The sequence below is a fragment of the Callithrix jacchus genome, chromosome 7 (genome assembly GCF_049354715.1).
Source record: "Callithrix jacchus isolate 240 chromosome 7, calJac240_pri, whole genome shotgun sequence".
NCBI lineage: Eukaryota > Metazoa > Chordata > Mammalia > Primates > Cebidae > Callithrix > Callithrix jacchus.
The window spans coordinates 30,688,973-30,709,623 of record NC_133508.1 but is presented as its reverse complement, the minus strand read 5'-3'; the positions used below and the strand labels follow the sequence as shown (position 1 = coordinate 30,709,623).

General features: G+C 43.5%; 1 protein-coding gene and 1 long non-coding RNA gene across 45 annotated transcripts in view; one reads left to right on the top strand and one right to left on the bottom strand.

The window, feature by feature from the left end:
- ZNF438 (zinc finger protein 438) overlaps nt 1-17,035 on the top strand; it is a 168,566-nt gene extending 151,531 nt beyond the window's left edge. For 32 of the 42 annotated variants that reach the window (XM_078329769.1, XM_054258592.2, XM_078329759.1 and 29 more), the window contains 2 exons: nt 10,500-12,336; nt 15,708-17,035. In XM_078329769.1, the coding sequence (XP_078185895.1) occupies nt 10,500-12,336; nt 15,708-16,323 (2,453 nt within the window). In that variant the 3' untranslated portion in view covers nt 16,324-17,035. Of the gene's footprint in view, nt 1-1,128; nt 1,227-4,453; nt 4,553-10,499; nt 12,337-15,707 lie in introns of all 42 variants that reach the window. The other 10 variants (XM_078329770.1, XM_078329772.1, XM_054258604.2 and 7 more) reach the window with 3 other exon arrangements.
- LOC128932560 (uncharacterized) lies at nt 13,394-19,785 on the bottom strand. Of its 3 annotated transcripts, XR_008482523.2 has the most exons (4): nt 19,612-19,785; nt 19,189-19,309; nt 18,661-18,743; nt 13,394-18,077 (listed from the first exon to the last, which is right to left on the bottom strand). It is a non-coding gene; the product is annotated as an uncharacterized LOC128932560 (long non-coding RNA). The 3 variants fall into 3 exon arrangements; XR_008482522.2 differs by having other exon boundaries at nt 19,189-19,785; XR_013519664.1 differs by having other exon boundaries at nt 18,661-19,785.
- Between the last annotated feature and the right edge of the window lie 866 nt (nt 19,786-20,651).

Sequence of the window (20,651 nt, the reverse complement as noted above, 5' to 3'; positions counted from 1 at the left end):
TTGAGAGAATAGGGTTAGCAAAGCATTTCAGAAGTTTGTGTTTATCTTGCTCAGTGTCTTTGGAAGGTCATTAGCTCTCCTCAGTCATTCTGAGATTTGAGTCAAGATACTGGCTTGAATGTTTTGTAATAATGAATACAATCTTATGCATGCTACAAATTATTTTTGCCAAAAAGTAAGCAACTTTATCTTTCTAAATGTATTAAAACAAAAACATTTCATATGGCTTTCAACCATTTTTATCAGAAGCATTCCAAATCAAAACCAGTTCCTTCCAGAAAGAACTAATAAAAGCTTCATAATTAGAATGAAGAAGAAATTTGTTGAAATTGAGAATCATTAAAATATATATTAAGTGGTTAACCTTTTTAAATGTACTTTTTACTTAGGACATTAATTCTGTGGCCCTGAAAGAATGAATAGTTACTTCAGTTTACCAACCACATTGTGTTATTTTTTTTAACTGCCCTTAATATTCTAGGTAACTGGCTTTTAAATTCTTTCATAAAGAATGCTTGTTTCCTCTTGCGGCATGATGTGGTCAGCCTGCCGCATTCTGGGTTCTGCGTCTGTGGGTTCTGCATCCATGGATTCAACTAACCACAGGTTGAAAAAAAATTTTTAATTGCATCGGTACTGAACACTTTTTTCCCCGTGTCATTATTCCCTAAACAATATGGTAAAATAACTACATAGTATTTACATTGTACTGGGTATTATAAGCATCTAGAGATGATTTGGGGTATACAAGAGGTGGTATGTATAGGTTATATGCAAACACTATGCCATTTCCATCAGGGATTTGAGTACCTTTGGATTTGAGTGTCTGAAGGAGATCACTGTGCTGCGGAGGAACCAATCCCCTACAGATGCTAAGGGACAACTATATTTATATATCTCATTTAGTCCATTTTAGGGGCTACAGTTCCTCTTTCGGTACCTAACTTTTCTTTCTGTACTCAAGGTGTCTTAAAACTTACAATGATTTATTTGGCAAAATACTATAGTCTACAAAGCAAGTGTCCCTATCCCTGCTCTAGGCTCCATCCCCCATCACAGGGCCACTGAGATCTGTACTCACCCCACTTTCTGAACAACTACTAGCATAATTGCTTTCTTCCCTGCTAGGTTTAAGAGCAACAAATGGCCCCACTACTTACTAGGTATAAACGAAAGTGGGGAAAGTGGGAAGGAGTGTCTCCGTAAAACGGCTCTTTAAAATGCAGGTATGTTAACCCTATTCACATCGAATTGTTAATCCAATTAGCACTTTGTCAGTTGGGGTACAAACATTTACAGAAGGCCACGTGGGAGTAGAATGTGGACAGGGAATCAGAGAGCCTGGCAAGACGGCTTGGGTCAGATGTTAGGAAAGATTGACCTGCCACATTGGGTGTCAGGAGAGAGGCACAAGATTTAAAATATGGTTTCATTATTACAAGCGTAGAGGCAAAGGAAAACCTCCTCTTCGCCCCTCTGAAGGTTCACTGATAATGAGCCAACAATCAGCAGATTAATTAGAGAAAAGGCATACACACATTGAATCACTTGTGTAACATGACACAAGAGCCTTCAGAAGGCAGACCAAAGATAGGAAACTGTCCCTTTTCATGCTGAGGTTCAACAAAATAGGGACAGCTGTGGATAAATATAGTTGGACAAAGGGGTGTGATCTGATGCTAATGGAGTGGGTGAGGAAACCCAGCAAGGCTTGTGTGTTTTGGATTGTTGTTGACCTCTCTATGCACAATCCTTCTTTCTGGGTATGAGGCAGGGCCTCTCAGGAATGGGATCCGATGACCTACAATCAAACAAGTAGGTCAGATCATCTCTTTATGGGCAGGGTTAGAGTAATAATTTTAGGTTTTATGGCTGGCTTTGGGGAAGAGCGGTTCTGGTTTCTATGACTCACCTTGGGGAAGAGGGATTCTAGATTCTATGGCTAGCCTTGGAGGACAAGAAAGGGCCAGAGAGAGAAGAGCAGAGAGAGTTTTTTGCGTCTGAGGCCTTCATTTTGGGGAATTATCTTTTGAGGCCCAGCATAAGTAATAACCATTTCTTTTCTCTTTCCTTCGTTTACCTCTAAAAATAAAAACACTACTTTAAGGATTTGGAACTACTTCCATATACTGAGCATTCAAGATTTGTGCCCTTTTTAAAAATTTATTTATTTTTGAGATGGAGTTTCGCTCTTGTTACAAAGGCTGGAGTGCAATGGCGCGATCTCGGCTCACCACAACTTCCCCCTCCTGGGTTCAGGCAATTCTCCTGCCTCAGCCTCCGGAGTAACTGGGATTACAGGCACGCACCACCATGCCAATTTTTGTATTTTGAGTAGAGACGGGGTTTCACCATGTTGACCAAGATCGTCTCGATCTCTTGACCTCGTGATCCACCTGCCTTGGCCTCCCAAAGGATTTGTGCCCTTTTTTCCCATCAAAAATAAGTGTTAACAACCTAATACTCTCTATCAAGAGAAAGTGGAAAACTAGTATATCTGCTGAGCATCTAACATGTAGCAAGAACTACCTGTACCGTTGTGGATATTTTTGTCATTCAATCCTGACAGGGACCTTTGTAGGCAGGTATTGTGCCCATTTCATAGATCCTAATATTTAGGCACAGAGAGTGAAGTGCCAAAGCCACAGGTACATGACAGAGCTAGGAGTTGAAACCAAATCTGTCTAAACCCCAAAACACACAATCTTTCTACTGAAGATCAGATGCTGGCCATAACCACACGTAATAGCTTGCAGTCAGCATGCAGAGGTGGGAAAGAGCCCTTGGAATAAAATCACTAGGGTTTGAGTTCCAGAGCTGTTACTTACCAGCTTAGAAATCTTTGTAAAACAGACTTGGCCAGGTATGGTGGCTTATGCTTGTAATCACAGTACTTTGGAAGGCTGAGGCAGGTAGATCACTTAAACCCAGGAGTTTGAGACCAGCCTGGACAACATGGCAAAACAATATACAAAAAATAAAAACTTAGCCCAGCATGTTGGTGTGCCTCTGTAGTCCCACCTACTTGGGAGGCTGATGTAGGAGGATCACCTGAGCCTGGGTAGTTCGAGGCTGCAGTGAGCTGTGATCGCACCACTACATTCCAGCCTGAGGGACAGTGAGACCCTGTCTCAAAAACAGACAGATCCAACAGTGGTTCCTAATTCAGGTTTTTGTGGAGACTAAGTGAGATAATGCATGTTAAATATTTTACACAGTACCGAACCCATACAATCTACTTATTGTTGAAATAATATTAAAGAAACAGTATTGATAAAGAAGCTCAGCTCCTCAGAAAATGTGAATTTTCTTCCCTGCTAAGCAAGGTAATGGGTGCACTGTTTGACAAGATAAATCTCAAAGGCCTGTGCTGAGTGGAAGTTGCCTACATGTCACTGGTGTTGTTATGGAGGGAGAGAGGAGTTAGCTAAGAGCAATAATTGAGCAGAACACAAGTAAGTATGTCAAGGAGAGTGGACTCAACTAGCCTCAGGATGCAAGATCTCCTGTTAGGAATGTGCTTGTTTCCTTTGCATTGTCTCCAGTTTCCTGAAATTTAGGTCTGAGACATGATGACTCTAGGAGGTCTCAGTACTGCAGATACATGGACTAGAAATGCATTTGGCATTCTGAGTCCTTAGAAACAAAAGAACACCTGTGCCTATTGCCAGCACGTTTTACAGTGCATGCTCTATAGTCAACGCTCAATAAATTCTTGTTGACTCTGCTGGACAGTGGCTTGGGGAGAGGGTAGGCAATGGCTAAAGGTGTTTATAGGTTTTTCAACAAAATTAAGTTGCACTCCCTTATGTTATGAGACATTGCTTTTATCCCAGACCTCTCCAGGGTTTTATTTTAACTAGAGACCATATTTATTTTAACTAGAGACCATCTTGGGAAACAGTTTGAATCCCCAACTGGAATTTATTATTTGAAAGCCAAGTGGCAAGGAAAACAAGGATACCAACAAATAAAATTGAAAATAGAGTTTTTCAGTTTAATAAAATTAAAACCAAAACAACACCTAAAATTTTTGGCTCTGTAGTGACCAAGATTTGGCAGAACTTTCCTCCTGAGCCTGGATCCAGGGGGCCTATTTCAGGAGCAGGGACACGCCTGTCTTTCTCGGCTTGCTCCTTCTTGCACTCTTAGCAGTAGGCCTCTGGGCTCCAGGAGATGGAATAATGGAACTTTGCCCGAACCAGCGACCAGATGAGAGGGAACAACTTTGTTCAGAAGCAACAAAGCAGGCCTTGGTTCTGCCATTGGAAATCAGGAAGTGAGCTGTTTGTAGCTATCTAGAGAACTGCCTCATGTGCTTGTCTCTTAATACTATTTGTGGTAGCTGCATTGTGAAATGGCTTAATAAAGCTGGGTTAGATGGTGGCACCTAGTGCTGTTCATCCCTCATTCTTTCCTCCACTGCCTCTAACATGTAAATGATATCCATCAGATCCAGTCCTTTGATGGCAATGGAGGAGGAGGAGGACACACACTGCACATTCTCCAAATTTCCAGCAGCATTTTTGGATTTGTCAGAGTCCTATGGATAGTAAGTGGCAAATTCAAATATAAGAATATGCTTTGGCTTTCAAATGACTATTAATTTTCTGTGAATTAGTATAATTTAATGGTAATAGAAATTTTATGCCAGGCACAGTGGCTCATGCCCATAATCCCAGCACTTTGAGAGGCTGAGGTGGGTGGATCACTTGAGGTCAGGAGTTCGAGACCAGCCTGGCCAAAATGGTGAAACTTCGTCTCTACTAAAAATAGAAAAATTAGCTTGTTGTGGTGGCGCACATCTGTAATCCAAGCTACTTAGGAAGCTGAGGCAGGAGAATTGCTTGAACCTGGAGGCGGAGGTTGCAGTGAGCCAAGATTGCGCCACTGCACTCCAGCCTGAGTGACAGAGCAAGACTCTGTCTCAAAAAAAAAAAAAAAAAAGAAAAAAGAAATTTTAGAATATGACAAGCCATTTGTATTTCAAATTTTCTTTTTTTTCTTTAAGATTTAGAGATGGTATTATATTTTGCGATAAATTAGGACAACTTTACATATAATCTCCCCCCGCTTTGAAGGAAGAATGAAGAAAAAGGTCATTGCTTCAAATTGGAATTGGGACAGATCTGGGTTGTGTGGACTTTGGCAGATTATTTAACTTCCTCAAACCTCATTTTTCTTAATCTGTATAAGGGGAACAGTAATACTTCCCAGCAGAGTTTGGATGAGGATTTAATTAAAAGACCCAGCACCAATTCTAGACCATAATAAGGGCTCAACACTTCCTAGTTTCCCTGTAATCCCAGTTAGATCAATTTCTCACCAACTGTAAATGTCACTTTTCAAAATCATTATTTTAATATGCTTAACACATTAAAAACAGCCCATATTTAAGGTTCTAATATTAAGTATTCCTGTTGAAGAATTGTACAAAATTAATTTTACTAAGCAACCCTTTTATGCCTTCAGTTAATAAAAGTCCATGTTTAGTACCCAAGAGTCCTGTGAGTCTCTTTAACTGTGTTATGGGTAGTTTTGCAGGATTTCCAGAAATTATGAATGTCAGTGGAAATTTTTACTTCTCGTTATTTAGTGCACAGTTCTGTAAGATCTGTAATTTAGTGGGTGCAGGTGAGGGTTTTTAGTTCACACCATCTGTGAAAGGCCTTGTAAATGTGTGGTGGAATAAACCACTGTTGTGTAACTAGCTTGCCAAGGAAGACTTTCTGCATTCATACTGTCTTAGTATGTTAGAGTTTTAGAAACTTAATGGCATTTTCAGCTTCTCTAAGCACTCCTATTGTTCAGACTGCTTAAAACAAAAACAGAAAAAGCCAAGCTATTCTAGCATAACTGACCTTGACTGCAAATTGTTTTATCTTAAAGAGCTGAGTGTTTGGAGGAATAATTCTCCCAACTCCACTTGTCTTTGGGAGGTAATGAGTTCTAATACTTGTCAGTACTTGACTTTGGCGGGTAGTCATGCACTGCCTGTCGGATTACTAGATTACTTCCCTGATGGTTAGCAATTCTTATCGTTAAGTAGTCAAGGAAAATAAAAGACGTGAGCCTTTCTCTGTGTGTATATCTAGACAGTCATTTATGCATAGACACATACTCCTCCCGAATATCCCAAAAGATACTTTTTAAAACTGATTCAACTAGGGAAGCTTTCATTTTCCTTTCATTCATTAAACAGGTATTTCTAAGCACCTCCTGTGCGCCAGGCACAGAGGGTGTTCAATGGGAAATGAGCACTTACCCCATTCCTGAATTCTTAGTTCCCCCAGGTCCCACCACCCAACAAAGGCCACCATAATCCTGATTTCTTGTTTCATTTCAGAGATATTCTGCACATATAAAGGATATATTTGTGTGTGTATCTTCTCATTTTTGTCAATCCAAGTGATAGCATACTGTACATCTCCTGTCTTGGAGAGTATTCCAAACCACCCTGATTCATTCTTCATTTTTATTGCTGTATGGTATTACATTGTATGGTTGGATGACTATCTTATTAGCACCCTGTTGGTGGACATTTAAGTAATTACCAGGGTTTTTTCCCTTCTGTTTCTGTGGCCTTGCTGTCTTTCTCCTGCCTTGTATTTCTATTAACACCTTGGTTTTGTTTCCTATCCTTAATGATTCTGAGAAACTGGGCTCAACACCACCTTCATGGAGACCCTCACCCTTGTACATACTTTCTGATAGATCCAGGCAGGCATAAGTAAGTTAAATTTACTCAACAAGACCTTATCTTTTTACCCCACAAACTCTTTGTGATTAGCTCATTGATCATGAACTGCAGCATCTACTTCTTTAAATTGCAGGGACCTTGAGGAGCACAGACTCAGTTTGGCAGACATCATACCAGTCGTCTGGGTCTCTGTCACTTGAGGTTGCCCAGACTGCTCACACTGCCGGGACAGAGCTCAGGAGTGTCCTTTTGTTCCCAGACCACAGTGGCCTCCTTTTCCTTTGAATGCCCTTGCTCTTCCTGTGTGATTTTATTTCCACTATAATGTAGAGACGTTTGAAGATCAGTTGAAGCATATTAACTTCAAATATATCATAATTAGCTCACTCCCTTTTGGTATGGCTCTATAAAGTTATCTGGTTTCATTTCTGGAAACCTTTTTTTTTTTTTTTGAGATGGAGTTTTGCTCTTGTTACCCAGGCTGGAGTGCAATGGCGTGATCTCGGCTCACCGCAACCTCCGCCTCCTGGGTTCAGGCAATTCTCCTGCCTCAGCCTCCCGAGTAGCTGGGATTACAGGCACACGCCACCATACCCAGCTAATTTTTTTTTTTTGTATTTTGAGTAGAGACGGTGTTTCACCATGTTGACCAGGATGGTCTCGATCTCTCGACCTCGTGATCCACCTGCCTCGGCCTCCCAAAGTGCTGGGATTACAGGCATGAGCCACTGCACCTGGCCATAGATGGAGCATATGTTCTAGAGAAAATTAAACGGGAAGAGGGAGCAGAGAGTTCACAATGAGATATGGTTTTATGTAAGGTCATCAGAGAAGAAGCTCTTTGGGAAGAAGCCATTTGAGTAATACCTTGAAGGAAATGATGGAGCAAGCACTGGGGATTTATTGAGGGAAGACTGTCCGGGGTGGTAGGAGTTGCCAGGGCTCCTCCCAGCCAGGAGCATCCTCTCAGGAGGTGCATGCCCAGAACAGCAAAAAGGCTACCACAGCTGGAGTGGAGTGAGTGGAGGAAATAGGTGAGAGAGGCTCCCAGGAAACTTTTTAGGCCTAAGGCCTTTTAAGCCATTGCAGGGATTTTGGCTTTACTCTGAATGGGCCACTGGACAGATTTGAGAAGAGGAGTGAGTCATAGATCTTAGGCTGTGATGTGTTATTGTCACATAATCCTTCAAAGAGAGTGTGTTACTAAGCCTTTGTTCTAGCTCATCTTGCAGTAAATCTTTTCTGCTCAACTAGAAGGAAGAACTAGTGATAAATGACTCAATATTTTCCCTCCCTTCAATACCCCAGATCTGTTGTGTAAATGCAAAGATTATTATTACTGTTAATGTAATTATTTAATAAGCCACATATCTAGGTAACCAAAAGCCATCAATAATTTTAGGCCTTCTGCAAAATCTATCCTGATTTAAAGTATTTATTTACAACTTATTTTGGTACTTTAAAAGAAAAGATGAGAAGGTGAGGTTTAAAATGAAAAACATTTAAATGTAAAGGCAATGAAAAGAAAACTTAAAAAAGTAAAATTGTGTAGGAAGAAGTAGCAATCCATATAGATGACTATTGTGAAGTGATTTACCACTCAATTTACTCATAAGCTGAATTCATGGTAACAAAACTAACAAGGAAAACAACAAATGACATGACTATCTTTGTCTGATTTTTCCAGACCATAGCCCTAGTCTGTGTACTTCTTACTCTCGTGCAGGCTGTCCTATGAACTATGTTTTATAACCTCCTTTTTCTTCACAAAACAATAATTACTTTCTAAAAATAAACTGGTCCATATAAATTTCAACTTATTTCTACTAGTTTGCTTATTTAGAGGGGTGTCATTTCTGCTGAAAGAATCAACTTCCTGCTAAAATTGTTAATTCACTCATCACAGGCATTAAAATCAAGGTTGATTTCACATTTTCTTTTCTGTTTTTTGAGAGGGAGTCTCGCTTAGGCTGTTGCTCACGCTGGAGTGCAGTGGCGTGATCTCAGTTCATTGCACCCTCTGCCTCCAGGGTTCAAGGAATTCTCCTGCCTCAGCCTCCTGAGTAGCTGGGATTGCAGGCACCCGCCACCATGCCCCTCTAATTCTTTTGTATTTTTTAGTAGAGACGGAGTTTCACCACATTGGCCCGGCTGGTTTCTAACTGCTGGCCTCAAGTGTTCCACCCACCTCGGCCACCCAAAGTGCTAGGATTATAGGCGTGAGCTACCATGCCTGGCCAATTTTACAATTTCAATTGTCTGTTTCACTAGATTGTCTGCTACCTACCTTGTATCCTCTAAATAGATAGTCTTCAGTTTCTTAACCATGAGTTCTAAAATGTAAAAACTCTGAAAACAGAAGTTCATCAAAAGTTGGGTACCAACCTCATTCAGAAGCAAAAACTTGAACTGAAATAAGACAGTTTTAAAATCTTCATTTGTCTTGCTTGTGAATATTTGCATATTTTGCTACAGAAGTGGTAACAGGTTCAATTATGGGTGCCTTGCTGATTCTGCTGGGAGTTATGTAACATTTGGTATATGCATCTTACCACTTTCCAAAATTTGTAAATGTGAATTCCAAACTGTATCTTACTCCAAAAATTTCAGAAAAGGGATTGTGAGCTTGCACTAGCCAGTCCTTGGAATACTAATAGTTGGAATAATGTAGGTACCTAGTAAATGTGAATTGAAGTTCGATTAATATGAGATACTTAGAAATTAGAAATTTTTCTACATCCATGTCTTGTGACCTGGAGACCTCAGAGAATAAAATAGATACTTCAGTCTTCAGAAGCAAGGTACCAAAATGTTTCCTTAATTGTTCTCTTAGGGTAGGAGTAATTGGTCTTATAGGTCAGGCTAATAAATCCAGAAAGAATGAAATGTTATTCTATCAGTTAAATTTGTTCCTATTAGTATCCTAGAAGGTGCTTTTTGTGCCATTCACATATTTTTCATGTTGTCTCTGTATCTTCACTTATCACTTTGTATCTTTGTGTTTTTGGTCAATATTTTTTAAAGGTGTCACATCAGCTTTTTAAATACTGGTGATTTAATTGCAAAAGCACACATAAACAGTTTGAAAAGTGTGAGAGGAAATTCACAAGTCACATGGGGAAACAGCAACAAAGCTAGCATTCAGTCTGGAATTCATCCACTGTGCAAAACAGATTGCACTGCCAGTGGGTCAAATGGTGTATTCTGAAATTGAATGAAAAATGAGCTTGATACAAGAAACGCTTGTTTCATACAAAGGATACAGTGGGAAATATCAAGATGAATTGAATATAGGCTTTACCCTCACAAAGCTTAAGCTTAATTGGAAAAGCAGAATGTGTATAGAAAATAAGAAAATACATAGCCCAACATTCCAGACAAGAGCCTTTGCACCTCAAGAGATCAGGAAAGAACGTCGGGTTGCCCCTGTTTGTGAAAATGAGTGGGGACAGGTTAAATGGAGAGGATGGATTTGTGGAATACACGGATGAGAAGGATGGAATCTTCACTGTCAAGCAGTGTTGAGTAGTAGAGATACACATAAACACATAATTATTACGGAAAATGGTAAATTGCATATTAGGAGCTAGGGAGCCATAGAGGAGTATAGTAATCCTTGCGGAAGGTAGGCAGGGAGTGATCTTCAAGCTGGTCTTGAGGGACACAAGAGTTTGTCTAGAAGAGTTGGAGATCGGTCAAGGAATCTGTTCTGGGCAGAGTAAATAAGATGCTGCTTGTTTGAAGTCTCACTAATAGGACAGTTACATATAGTAACTCTTTGTTTTATTTTTCATTGCAGGTGAATCAAACATCCCTTCTGGAACAACACAGAATAAGAAGGGTTTGCAGAATAAGAGTCAGTTTAGGACCATTGCACCCAAAATTGTGCCCAAAGTCCTAACATCCAGAATGGTGCTATGTCATTCACCATCACTCTCTGATCGGGTGAATCTGGGATCCTCCTTCGACTCCAAGCCGCTGGGGATGTCTCCCCAGAACTATGCTCTGATGCAGGTTGCTGGCCAGGAGGGGACATTTTCTCTTGTTGCTCTGCCACATGTTGCCTCAGCCCAGCCAATTGAGAAACCCAGAATATCCCTACCTGAAAACGTGAAACTTCCTATTCCTCGATATCAACCCCCAAGAAATAGCAAAGGATCAAGAAAGAAACCCATCCTGATCTTTCCTAAGAGTGGCTCTAGCAAAGCTCCTGCCCAATCCCAACTGTGTCCTCAGATGTCCCCTTCCCCACCTCACCACCCTGAACTCCTGTGCAAACCCAGTCCATTCGAGGAAGTGCCATCACTAGAGCAAGCCCCAGCCAGCATCGGCACAGCTGCACTGACCAGTGGAAGTGACCATGGGGACTTGAGACCACCAGTGGCCAACACCCATGGCAGTCCGAACCCTCCTGCCACCCCAGCATCATCCACACCAGAGGAGCCTGCCAAGCAGGACCTCACAAATCTTTCAGGGAAAGTATATTTTGTAAGCAAGAAAACGTCTACTAAACCTTCTGCTGTTGCCAGTGAAAAACTTAAACAACAAGTTGATCTTGCAGAAACCATGACTGGTTTATCAGCAACCATTCTTGGCAATGCAGTTCAGTTTATCTCTTCAGTCCCCAGAGGGAAACTGCCAATCCCACCCTACTCAAGAATGAAGACAGCGGAGGTTTACGAAACCAAATCAGATACTAACATCACAGGTTATTGTTTACCAGGACCTAAGGCAGACTGTGATAAGATACCCTCCGCCACAGAAGGCTTTAATACAGCTGCCAAAGTGGCAAGCAAGATGCCTATTCCACAAGTGTCACAGGAGAGTCCCTGTGAAAGTGCCTTTTGTCCACCCACCAAATTTGATCTCAGCCACAACACGAAACTGAACAGTGGAGCAGCAAAGAGAAAAGGAAGAAAACGGAAGGTAGCAGATGAAATTTTGGCATTTCCGGGAAGAAGGAGGAAATGTATCATTAATAAATGTAGAGATGGTAAAGAAAGAGTAAAAACTGATCCCCAAGAATGCAGAGACCAAAAGCCAGGGGCCATGAAGAAATATCGTAGCATTATGCCCAAACCTATCATGGCCACATCCACCTTGGCTCCCCTGCCTTCTCCAACTACACTGCAATCCCAGATGTTTGGGGGCCTAGGACAGGACGTTTTGTTAAATAATTCACTCACTCCGAAATACCTTGGCTATAAGCAGGACAACAGCCCTTCCCCTAAGCCCAGCTCTGTGTTCAGAAATGGATTCTCTGGCGTTAAGAAGCCTTGGCACAGATGTCATGTCTGTAACCACCACTTCCAGTTCAAACAGCACCTTCGAGACCACATGAATACACACACCAACAGACGGCCTTACAGCTGTCGGATTTGTCGCAAGTCCTACGTCCATCCTGGCAGCCTGAGCACACACATGAAACTTCATCATGGTGAGAACCGTCTGAAGAAACTCATGTGTTGTGAGTTTTGTGCAAAAGTGTTTGGTCACATCCGAGTCTATTTTGGCCATCTGAAAGAAGTGCATAGAGTTGTGATCAGCACTGAGCCCGCAACCAGTGAACTGCAGCCGGGAGACGTACCAAAGAACAGAGACCTGAGTGTGCGAGGCGCAGAGGGATCGCTGGAGAGGTGAGTGCTGACGGATGGAAGCCCAGCAAGACGGTCTGGATTTGGGGAAGAGGGGAAGATTTCATATTCAGAAAGGAGAGTTTACAAAACATCTCTTGGATTAAGATTTCATATAGTAGCTATCTATACCTCCTAGTTCTGTGAAGAAGAATCTCGTTTCTCTCTGGTTTCTGATCATCCATGATTGTCATTACCCTAATCTATCTTGTAAATTATTGTATATAGTTCCAGAGGTCTTTACAAGTAATTTCTCCCAAAATTACATTCACAGAATCTGCAACATTTTAAACAACATCATTTGCCCCAAAATGCGGCATGACCCATGGTGGGACTCAGAGTGGGTGGGTCTGTCATGTTGGCTCTACCTCAAGGTGGCTACACCCCACCGCCTTCATTTGCCCTATTTTTCTTATCAGGTCGGGTTAGTTCTTTCTGGTGTCATTCCTTTTTGCAGGCATTGATTCCTAGTGTTTTTGTTACGGGATCCTTGTGGTGGCTCTTCACCAGCTGGAAACCTCTGTGGCCAGTGGCGCAGTGGCCTGAGTTTTGCTCTGGCCCACTAGGCTCTTTCCACCCACTCCGCCTGGCTGACTGCACTCGGCTCACGCTGTCAGCCTAGATCACATGCCTGCCAAGGGCGAGCCAGGCACAGAATGGCAAGGGGTGTGTGAGCGAACATGGGCAGGCACTGCACATAGGCAGGCACACCAGCTGCTGCAGGGCAGGGAGCTCTAGGTGCCAGCTCCCTGCAAGCCCACGGCTGGACCAGGCATATTGCACGCAGCTTCCATGGCTGGCACCGGGAACACAGTGTTGCCCAGAAGCTTGGATACCCCAGTAACCTCAGGGCCTAAGGAGAGAGTCACAGCCCTGGCTCAGGGAGCTCCCAGGTCTGAGCTTTCCAAAAGGATGCGGCTTTTCTTTCCTCTTCACCTACAATGTGACAAGCAAGGGGTGTGTTTCAGGCTGTTTGTGTTACAGCTCTCTTAGCCCCACCATTTGGCAGGTCCCAAGTTCTTGTCCTGCGTTCAGCAAGAATGAGGTACACAGACATGTGGAGGGTGAGCAAGATGAGGAGCTTTATTGAGCAATAGAACAGCTAAAGAGTTGAACTGCAGGGGGCAGTTCCTTTCTATACTCAGGTTGTCCTGATGAGCGTTCAGCTCTTAGCAGAGAGCGTAGCTCTCTGCCACTGGTCGTCCCATTGTCTTTTCAAGTCTCGCTAAGTCCAGGGCTTTTATGGGCCTCAGAGGGGAGGAAGTGCACGCCAGTTGGTCCATGGGTGGTCATGGACAGGCCCAGAAAAGTACCACAAGTTCCCACTCCAGTCCACATGACTGGCAGCCTGGCCCCCAAACTTCAGGGCTTCCCTGGCTTGAAGGTGGGACTTCACCAGGGACCTGCCCCTTTCCACTCAGGAACTTTTCTGCCTCCTGCTTCTGTTTATGGCACCCAGGCTGTTCGTGCTGAGGGGCACCTGCAGGCCAGCACCAAGCTATCCTCCAGAAGCTTGGATACCCTGGGAAGCTTGGAGTGCCCTCTTGTTAACCTCCCTCCCATGCTCATTGGCACCCAAAGTCCGGAGTGGACTGAAGTGGTAGGGGGCTGGCATGTCAGCGCTGCCTCAGGCGTGTGCACACCCAGCCAGGTTGCAGCAGTGTCCAGGCTCAGCTGCAACCTTACTTTTAAGATTGGAGCAGGTGCTGACAGCAGAGAGAAGCCAGGCAGCAGGAGCAGGCACTGCTGAGCCTGTGTGGGAAAAGGGGCCTTCCCAGACCCCTGAGAGTACAGAGATGCCTGGATCTGCAGCCACAGGAGGGTGGCTACAGTGATGCTTGGGAGGGCAGGAGGGCTCTCACCTGCTCCCAGCTTCCAAGAGCACAGGGGTGCCGGGTCACAGCTGCGGCTTGGGCAGCTGCGGTTGCACCTGGGAAGCTCCCACCCCGCCAGCTTGGAAGGGGCAGGGCTGCTGCTCCACCCCAGCTCCCACTCGGCTCCACGGAGCTTGACACTGCCTCTGGCCCAGCTCCACCTCAGGGCCCCTCTCTCCCCACTCCTTCCTGCCCCACTGTGCTGTTTCCCCTGCTGGCAGGTGACTCACCCTGGCCCCGTTGCTACAGCTCCCAGGACAGTGGGCTTCAGGGACTGCCCACCTCCTGTCCACATTTTCCCCACAGCAACAGCAGGCGAGGTGCAGGCGGCATGGTGGCCCTGGCCAGCCCCACACAGATGAACCCCATGCTCTCAGGGCCAACCCCCCAAGTCCCAGCTGCACCTTCAGACGGGTGCTTGCTGGCTCCTGAGACATGGCAGGGAACAGGGTTGAGGCCAGAGCAGAGGCTCCCAGGCTTGGGAGCAAGTCCTGTCCAGCCATGTGAGGATGGGGATAGCACAGTCATGCCTTGGGGATGTAGGGCACAGGGGTCCTACCGCCACACTGCTGCCCCTCCTGCCACCGCCTCGCACCTCCTTGTGGCAGCCTGTGTGATGGCAGTGGCCACTCCAGATGGCCTGCCCCTGCCATCATTATAAACAAATAAGCTAAGTAATTTGGAAGCCTGGCAGGCAGGAGTGAGAACAGTCGTGAAGCTGGAAAACGGCTTCCGTTTGAGTTGTGTGTATCTGTTTCCACTGAGGTGACTGAGAGCGTTTCATGGCATTCCCTCTCTTCAGCATCATGAGAAGTAAACCTTCTCCAGGCTCGACAATCCCTGCCCCTTCTTTTCCTCAGTTGTCCCAGTTGCTCTCAGTACCTTCTATTCAACTGCGGCTCATTCTATCATGTTCAGTAGAAGTAAGGGCCCCCATCCTCTTTCTTCCTTGCTTTTCTATAGTTTCTCCTTTTTCTTAGACATTTCTGTCCCCTTTAAGACCTCTGTGCCTTTCACTAATGAACCATGAAACCTCACTTCCTTGTTTTCCTGTAGTTAGATTTTGATTTTTAGGTACAATATCCAAACTACATTTGGTGCTCAAGGTTAGGGAGAGCCACAGCGGGTAGGGTGGGACTGTTACCTTCAACAGAGCCGAAGGTGCTCGCATAACCTTCACCTGCTATTACGCGACTCTTCCATGTGATTGCTCCTGTCCCTGTGGTAACCAAGGACAAGTTAGCTCTCCTGGGACAGATGCATGAAGAGAAGGACTCTTACTAAATGAACCTGGTAGCTGGAGAAATGCGTGGCCACAAGCAGGAGTGACAGTTGGTGTTTACTGCGGTCCTTTGTCTTTCCAGGCGCTCTCTGTTTACCCCAGCCCTTGTCTTTCTCGTCAGTGTGTATTTTAGATCCCTGAAGGCTGTGAACTGAGAGGGAAGGTTCCAATTGTGTTTTTCCATGAAATCTTATGTACACTATTTTTGCCCTTTTCAGGGAAAATAAGTCCAACCTGGAAGAAGACTTCCTTCTCAACCAGGCAGATGAGGTCAAATTGCAAATCAAATGTGGCCGTTGTCAAATCACTGCTCAGTCTTTTGCAGAAATAAAGTTTCATTTGCTCTATGTTCACGGAGAGGAAATTCAGGGCAGGCTGCAAGAGGGGACCTTACCAGGAAGCAATGGGACTCAGGAAGAGCTGCTGCAGCACGCTAGCCCCAGCTGGAAACGGCATCCTGAGAGAGGGAAGCCGGAGAAGCCTCATTCCTCCCAAGAGGAGTCACACGCATGCCCGAGACTGAAAAGGCAGCTCCACCTTCATCATCAGAATGGCATGGAAATGCTTATGGAAAAGGAAGGGTCCCAGTCAGGAACCAACAAGCCGAGGGAAACCCGCCAGGGCCCTGAGTGTCCTGGCCTCCACAGGGTCCTCTTGTGGTCCCATTCAGGCTTTAACTGCCTCCTTTGTGCAGAGGTCCTGGGGCAGAAGGAGGACCTCCTCCTCCACTGGGAGCACCAGCATAACTGTGAGGACCCTTCCAAACTGTGGGCTATTTTCAATACAGTCTCCAACCAGGGAGTGATTGAACTTTCCAGTGAAGCTGAGAAATGAAACCCCAAGGCAGGCCGGGGTTAAGGAGAGAGCTCTGCCACCACCTTTCCTCAGAGCTTCATGCTTTATGGTGGTGCTTCATCACAAAGATCAGACAACACAAGATCAGCGTGAGTGAACAGAAGTGATTTTTGTACATGGTTTTATTGTCTTAGGAAATAAAATACATGTTCTCAAAGCATTTTTTCTAACCATATGCAGTCTTAATTTAAAATCATATGTACTGATTCTTAATATCTTAGACTTTCAGAATAAATAAAAATATCAAAATTTGGAGATTGAAATCTAGAGGAGTATAGGCTGTTCTTCAAATACAGCTCTCAGTGAAAACGTGTGTATGTGTCTTTACTTCCGTTCAGATGTTTTCTGCTTATGTAGATTGATGAATGTCAAAAATTTCCAGGCAGCAAAACCCTTTTAGTCTCAACCACAGCATCACGTTAGATGGTAAATGCTGATGTTTATTAAATTCTCTGGTTTATTTGAATATGATATAGAGCAGAATTTGAATAAGATTGTCATTTGCAATAATTTGAAATCCATGTTTTCAGGATTCAGATTTTTGTTTCTTGTGATTTTGCTATGTTCTGAAATGCACATTTCCTTGAAGATTCGTTGTTGGCAAGTCTTACAGCTGTAGTGTTCCATATCAAAATAATTTTTTTTTAATTTAGTACTTCAGCTAATAAAAAATCCATTTGCTTGGTAAAAAGTTATTTTCAAGTAGTCTTTGGGACAGAAAATTTACAACCTGGAAAGTGAACTAGATAGTTCAGTCCAGATGTATAGAGGTCTCAACTGCTTTCCCTCACTCCCAAGTAACTTCAGAGGGTTGTCGCTAGCTGATCAATTTTAGATGAAACTGTGCCTTTCAAGCCCAGGTTCTCTTTGAAAGTCAAGAGTAAATGATTGCCTCTTAAATTCCTGGGAAATTACCTCGAATCAGTAAAGTTGTCATTTGAAGTTTCTGGCCGTTCTGGCTGCAAAATCATTTTCTCAGAAAGTGGACTTTCAGCACTTATCCTACTGATAATCGCAGCCTTGGATGAAAGCACCGTACGTGTGGCCAGCCCTGTTTGCTGAAGCTCAGCCCAGGCATGTTCATAATATTTTGTGCTCAAGGAAGTAAACAGAGAACTAAATTCTAATTGACAAGCTAGTGGATCTTAAATCTTTTTTTAATGTCCAGTTTTAAAAGCCAGTGTTCATAGACATGATTTGCCTCAAATAGTACAAAAAGAGAAAGCTTTGTCTTTTTGCAAATGGTTTTGTAAATTTGAGAAGAGAGTAGGGATAGACTGTGTTGTGGTTTGTCTATCTATCATGCTTTACCCAGTTTCGAATAGGGAATATCAGACCTCCACTGTTTGATAGTTTTAAAACTCTGGGTTAATAATGAAATCTCTTTACCATTCAAACCAGTTCCCAGTTTTTTTTGAAAGACTTATCTTGAAGACATCACCAAATGGCTTCTACAAAGAATACTACTTGAATTCAAACCGTGGAACTTGAATTCAGACTATGGAATAATTTATAGACTGCTCAATCCTCAGATGCGAAGTCATATTTTAAAAATGCTGGCCCGTTGGCCAAGGCAGAGTAGTGAGTGTGGAGTGCGTATGGAGACAGAGGTGTGGGGACAGAGTGTATCCACCCAGCACTCGTGGAAAGTCTGAAGTCCCCTAGGTTGTGGAGGGACCCAACTGTGGCTCGTATCTCTCCACATATTCTTACAGCAAAGTCATAGGCAGTCTCTGGAAAGAAGCACAGTGAGGAATGGGGAAAAGAGCAAAGGTTTGGAGAAGATATGACGGGCTCATGATTCAGCACTCTGGCTGTATCCACATTTCAGAGCATCTCAGAGCAGCGGCCCCAATATGCTAACTAAATTTAGGCAACTCAACGAGACTGATCCATGCAGAGAGCAAGGGCGCAGGTGGGGACCCATGGAAAAGTGACACTCATCTTTAAGAAAATTCTTTTTTTAAGAGAAGGAAGCTTGTGGGGCATAGGACCCTCTCTGGAAGTCAGTGTGTATGGGTTCATTTGTGGTACAGTGTTAGGTTCTCAGCTTTTCAAAACTCCCCTGCCTTACAACACAGACAGCCCCAGCGCCTCCAAAATAAGGAGTGTCTGGCCCTTATTAGTAGTGCTTCACTGAGAATGGTGGGAAGAGGGCTTCCTCTCAGGGAGGCAGGAAGGTGAGAGAGTACTTAGCTAAAGTTACTTTGGGAACAGCTCAGAACCTTTCTTGGGGTAGAAATGTTACCGGAACAGTCCCAACCTGTCTACTTAGGCCAGAGGTGGTGTGGTGAACAAAGTGCTCTCATACTTAACTGTGTGTGGCCTTGAGAGAGTTCCCTCTCCTAGGCTCCATTCCCTCCTCTGTGAAATGCGAGTGACGGTCCTACCTCAAGGCACTGTTGTGAAGAGTCAAAGAGACACACATGAAATGCCTGGCACCCGTGGGCCATGTGGTAACTGGTGGCTGAGATTTATTAGGCTTTTGGCCAGACTTGGGAGAAGAGGTATTTTGTACCATATAAAAGATAATTGTAGAAAGCTTGAGTGACAGATCTTAAGTACAGAATTCAGGAATGGAAACTACTAGGAACCACAGAAGTTTGCATTTTTGCATGAAATGCACTTTAATTTTTAAATAAAAACTAGGATTTGGATTACATGCAGGTTTGGTAACTGTCTATTCAATCAGAATAAAAAAGCAAAATTCACTCAATTATTTCCATTCCAGCCTTCACTTTGGGGCTTGTATTCCTCAGGTCTCAGCCCAGATTGTACCTCCTTCCTGCAGCTGCCCCTCGGCCCTGCCCTTGCCCCTGTTCTAGCTGTGATCATAGTACCCACCTTGCTGTCCAGAAGCTGAGGGTGGACTTGTCCACCTCTCGCACTGGATAATAAGCCTCATGAGGGCAGGAACTCTACCTGTGAACAGAGGTTCAGCACAGAGCCCTACAGTGTCCAGTGCCTGACATGGAATGGCACACAGCAGATGTTTGTTGAAAAAAAAAAAAAGGATATATCAGTTAAATAACAAAATTACCACTTTCCTTTTTATGTATAAAGCAGCCTTAGAAGCAACCAAACTTGTAGGTAGAAAGGCATGGAGACAAACTTGATCTTAAATTCAGCACATTCATTTTGCTTCACGTCTTTTGCTTCTTGGAAAATTGTCCCAGTGCCAGCAAAACTAGATTTTTTCCCCCTCCTCTTTTGGCCCTAAATTATTTCTGAAAGTTACAGCATTTTCGATTTGTATTGTTTTATTACCTGTCATTTTTATTCACGTCCGCTTCTGTTGCTCTCTCGCTCTCTCTCTCTTACTGGACCACTTCCTGGTTTAGCTTGACTGTTCCCCTGTTAAGCTGTTCCTCATATGGAAAGTTGCAGCTTCATCAGCACACCATAAATAATCCGACCTGGGTGCGTTCCACTGCCTTCTCTGGCTACAGACTCCTCCCCTCCCCAGCTGCATGGCTCCAGTTGTCTGTGGCCCCTGTGACAGGGTTGTTGGCAGTAAATGTTCAACTTCATTTATTTCCTAGGATTCTCAGATCTGGACTGGTTTGCTCTATTCAAGCCGCTGACAAGCTTTGTTAGGTACATATTTTATAGCGTCTCCCCTTTGCACTGGGCTCCTGAGAAAAAGCGTCCTGGTGAATATGACCTGGAATTAGCAGAATAGGTTTTTAGCTTCGACTTTGTTCTGACTTCGCTGACACTGGACAATCAGCAGCTTATCTAGACTTGTGGTTTAACCCACCGTATATTTTAACAGTACCCACCTCTTTAGGAAGATTACTTCTAGAGGTGAAATATTTATTGTGTCTTATATTTGGTCACGGTCACGGTTATTCTTATAATAAAATTATAACCACAATTTTGGGGGCACGTTTTAAATTTGTGTTTAGTATGCAGACGTTGGCTTAGGAGTACATCACATTTTCCATGCTCTGGAGTGTGAAAATATTTCAATGCATTGCTTAACTGTAGGAAAAATGCTCCCCATTGAAGGAAACCAAATGTGACAAGTAAAAGATATACTGATTATTCCTTCTAATTTTAATGTGAAGCTAAATTTTCTTTTTCAGTTAAATTTGCTCCTATCCTCAGAATTGCTCCACCCCCTTAGCTTAACAGTGAAGAAACAATAGGATGGCAATTCTTGCCGTTTTTAGTATGTTCTAAAAACAAAACCTCAAGTTATTAGACTTATAATAGATCATATTTTTAATAGTCACTGAGCACTCCTCAATAAAAAGATTGTGCCTTCTTTCATTAAATATCAATTTAATCTCCACCTAGGAGTT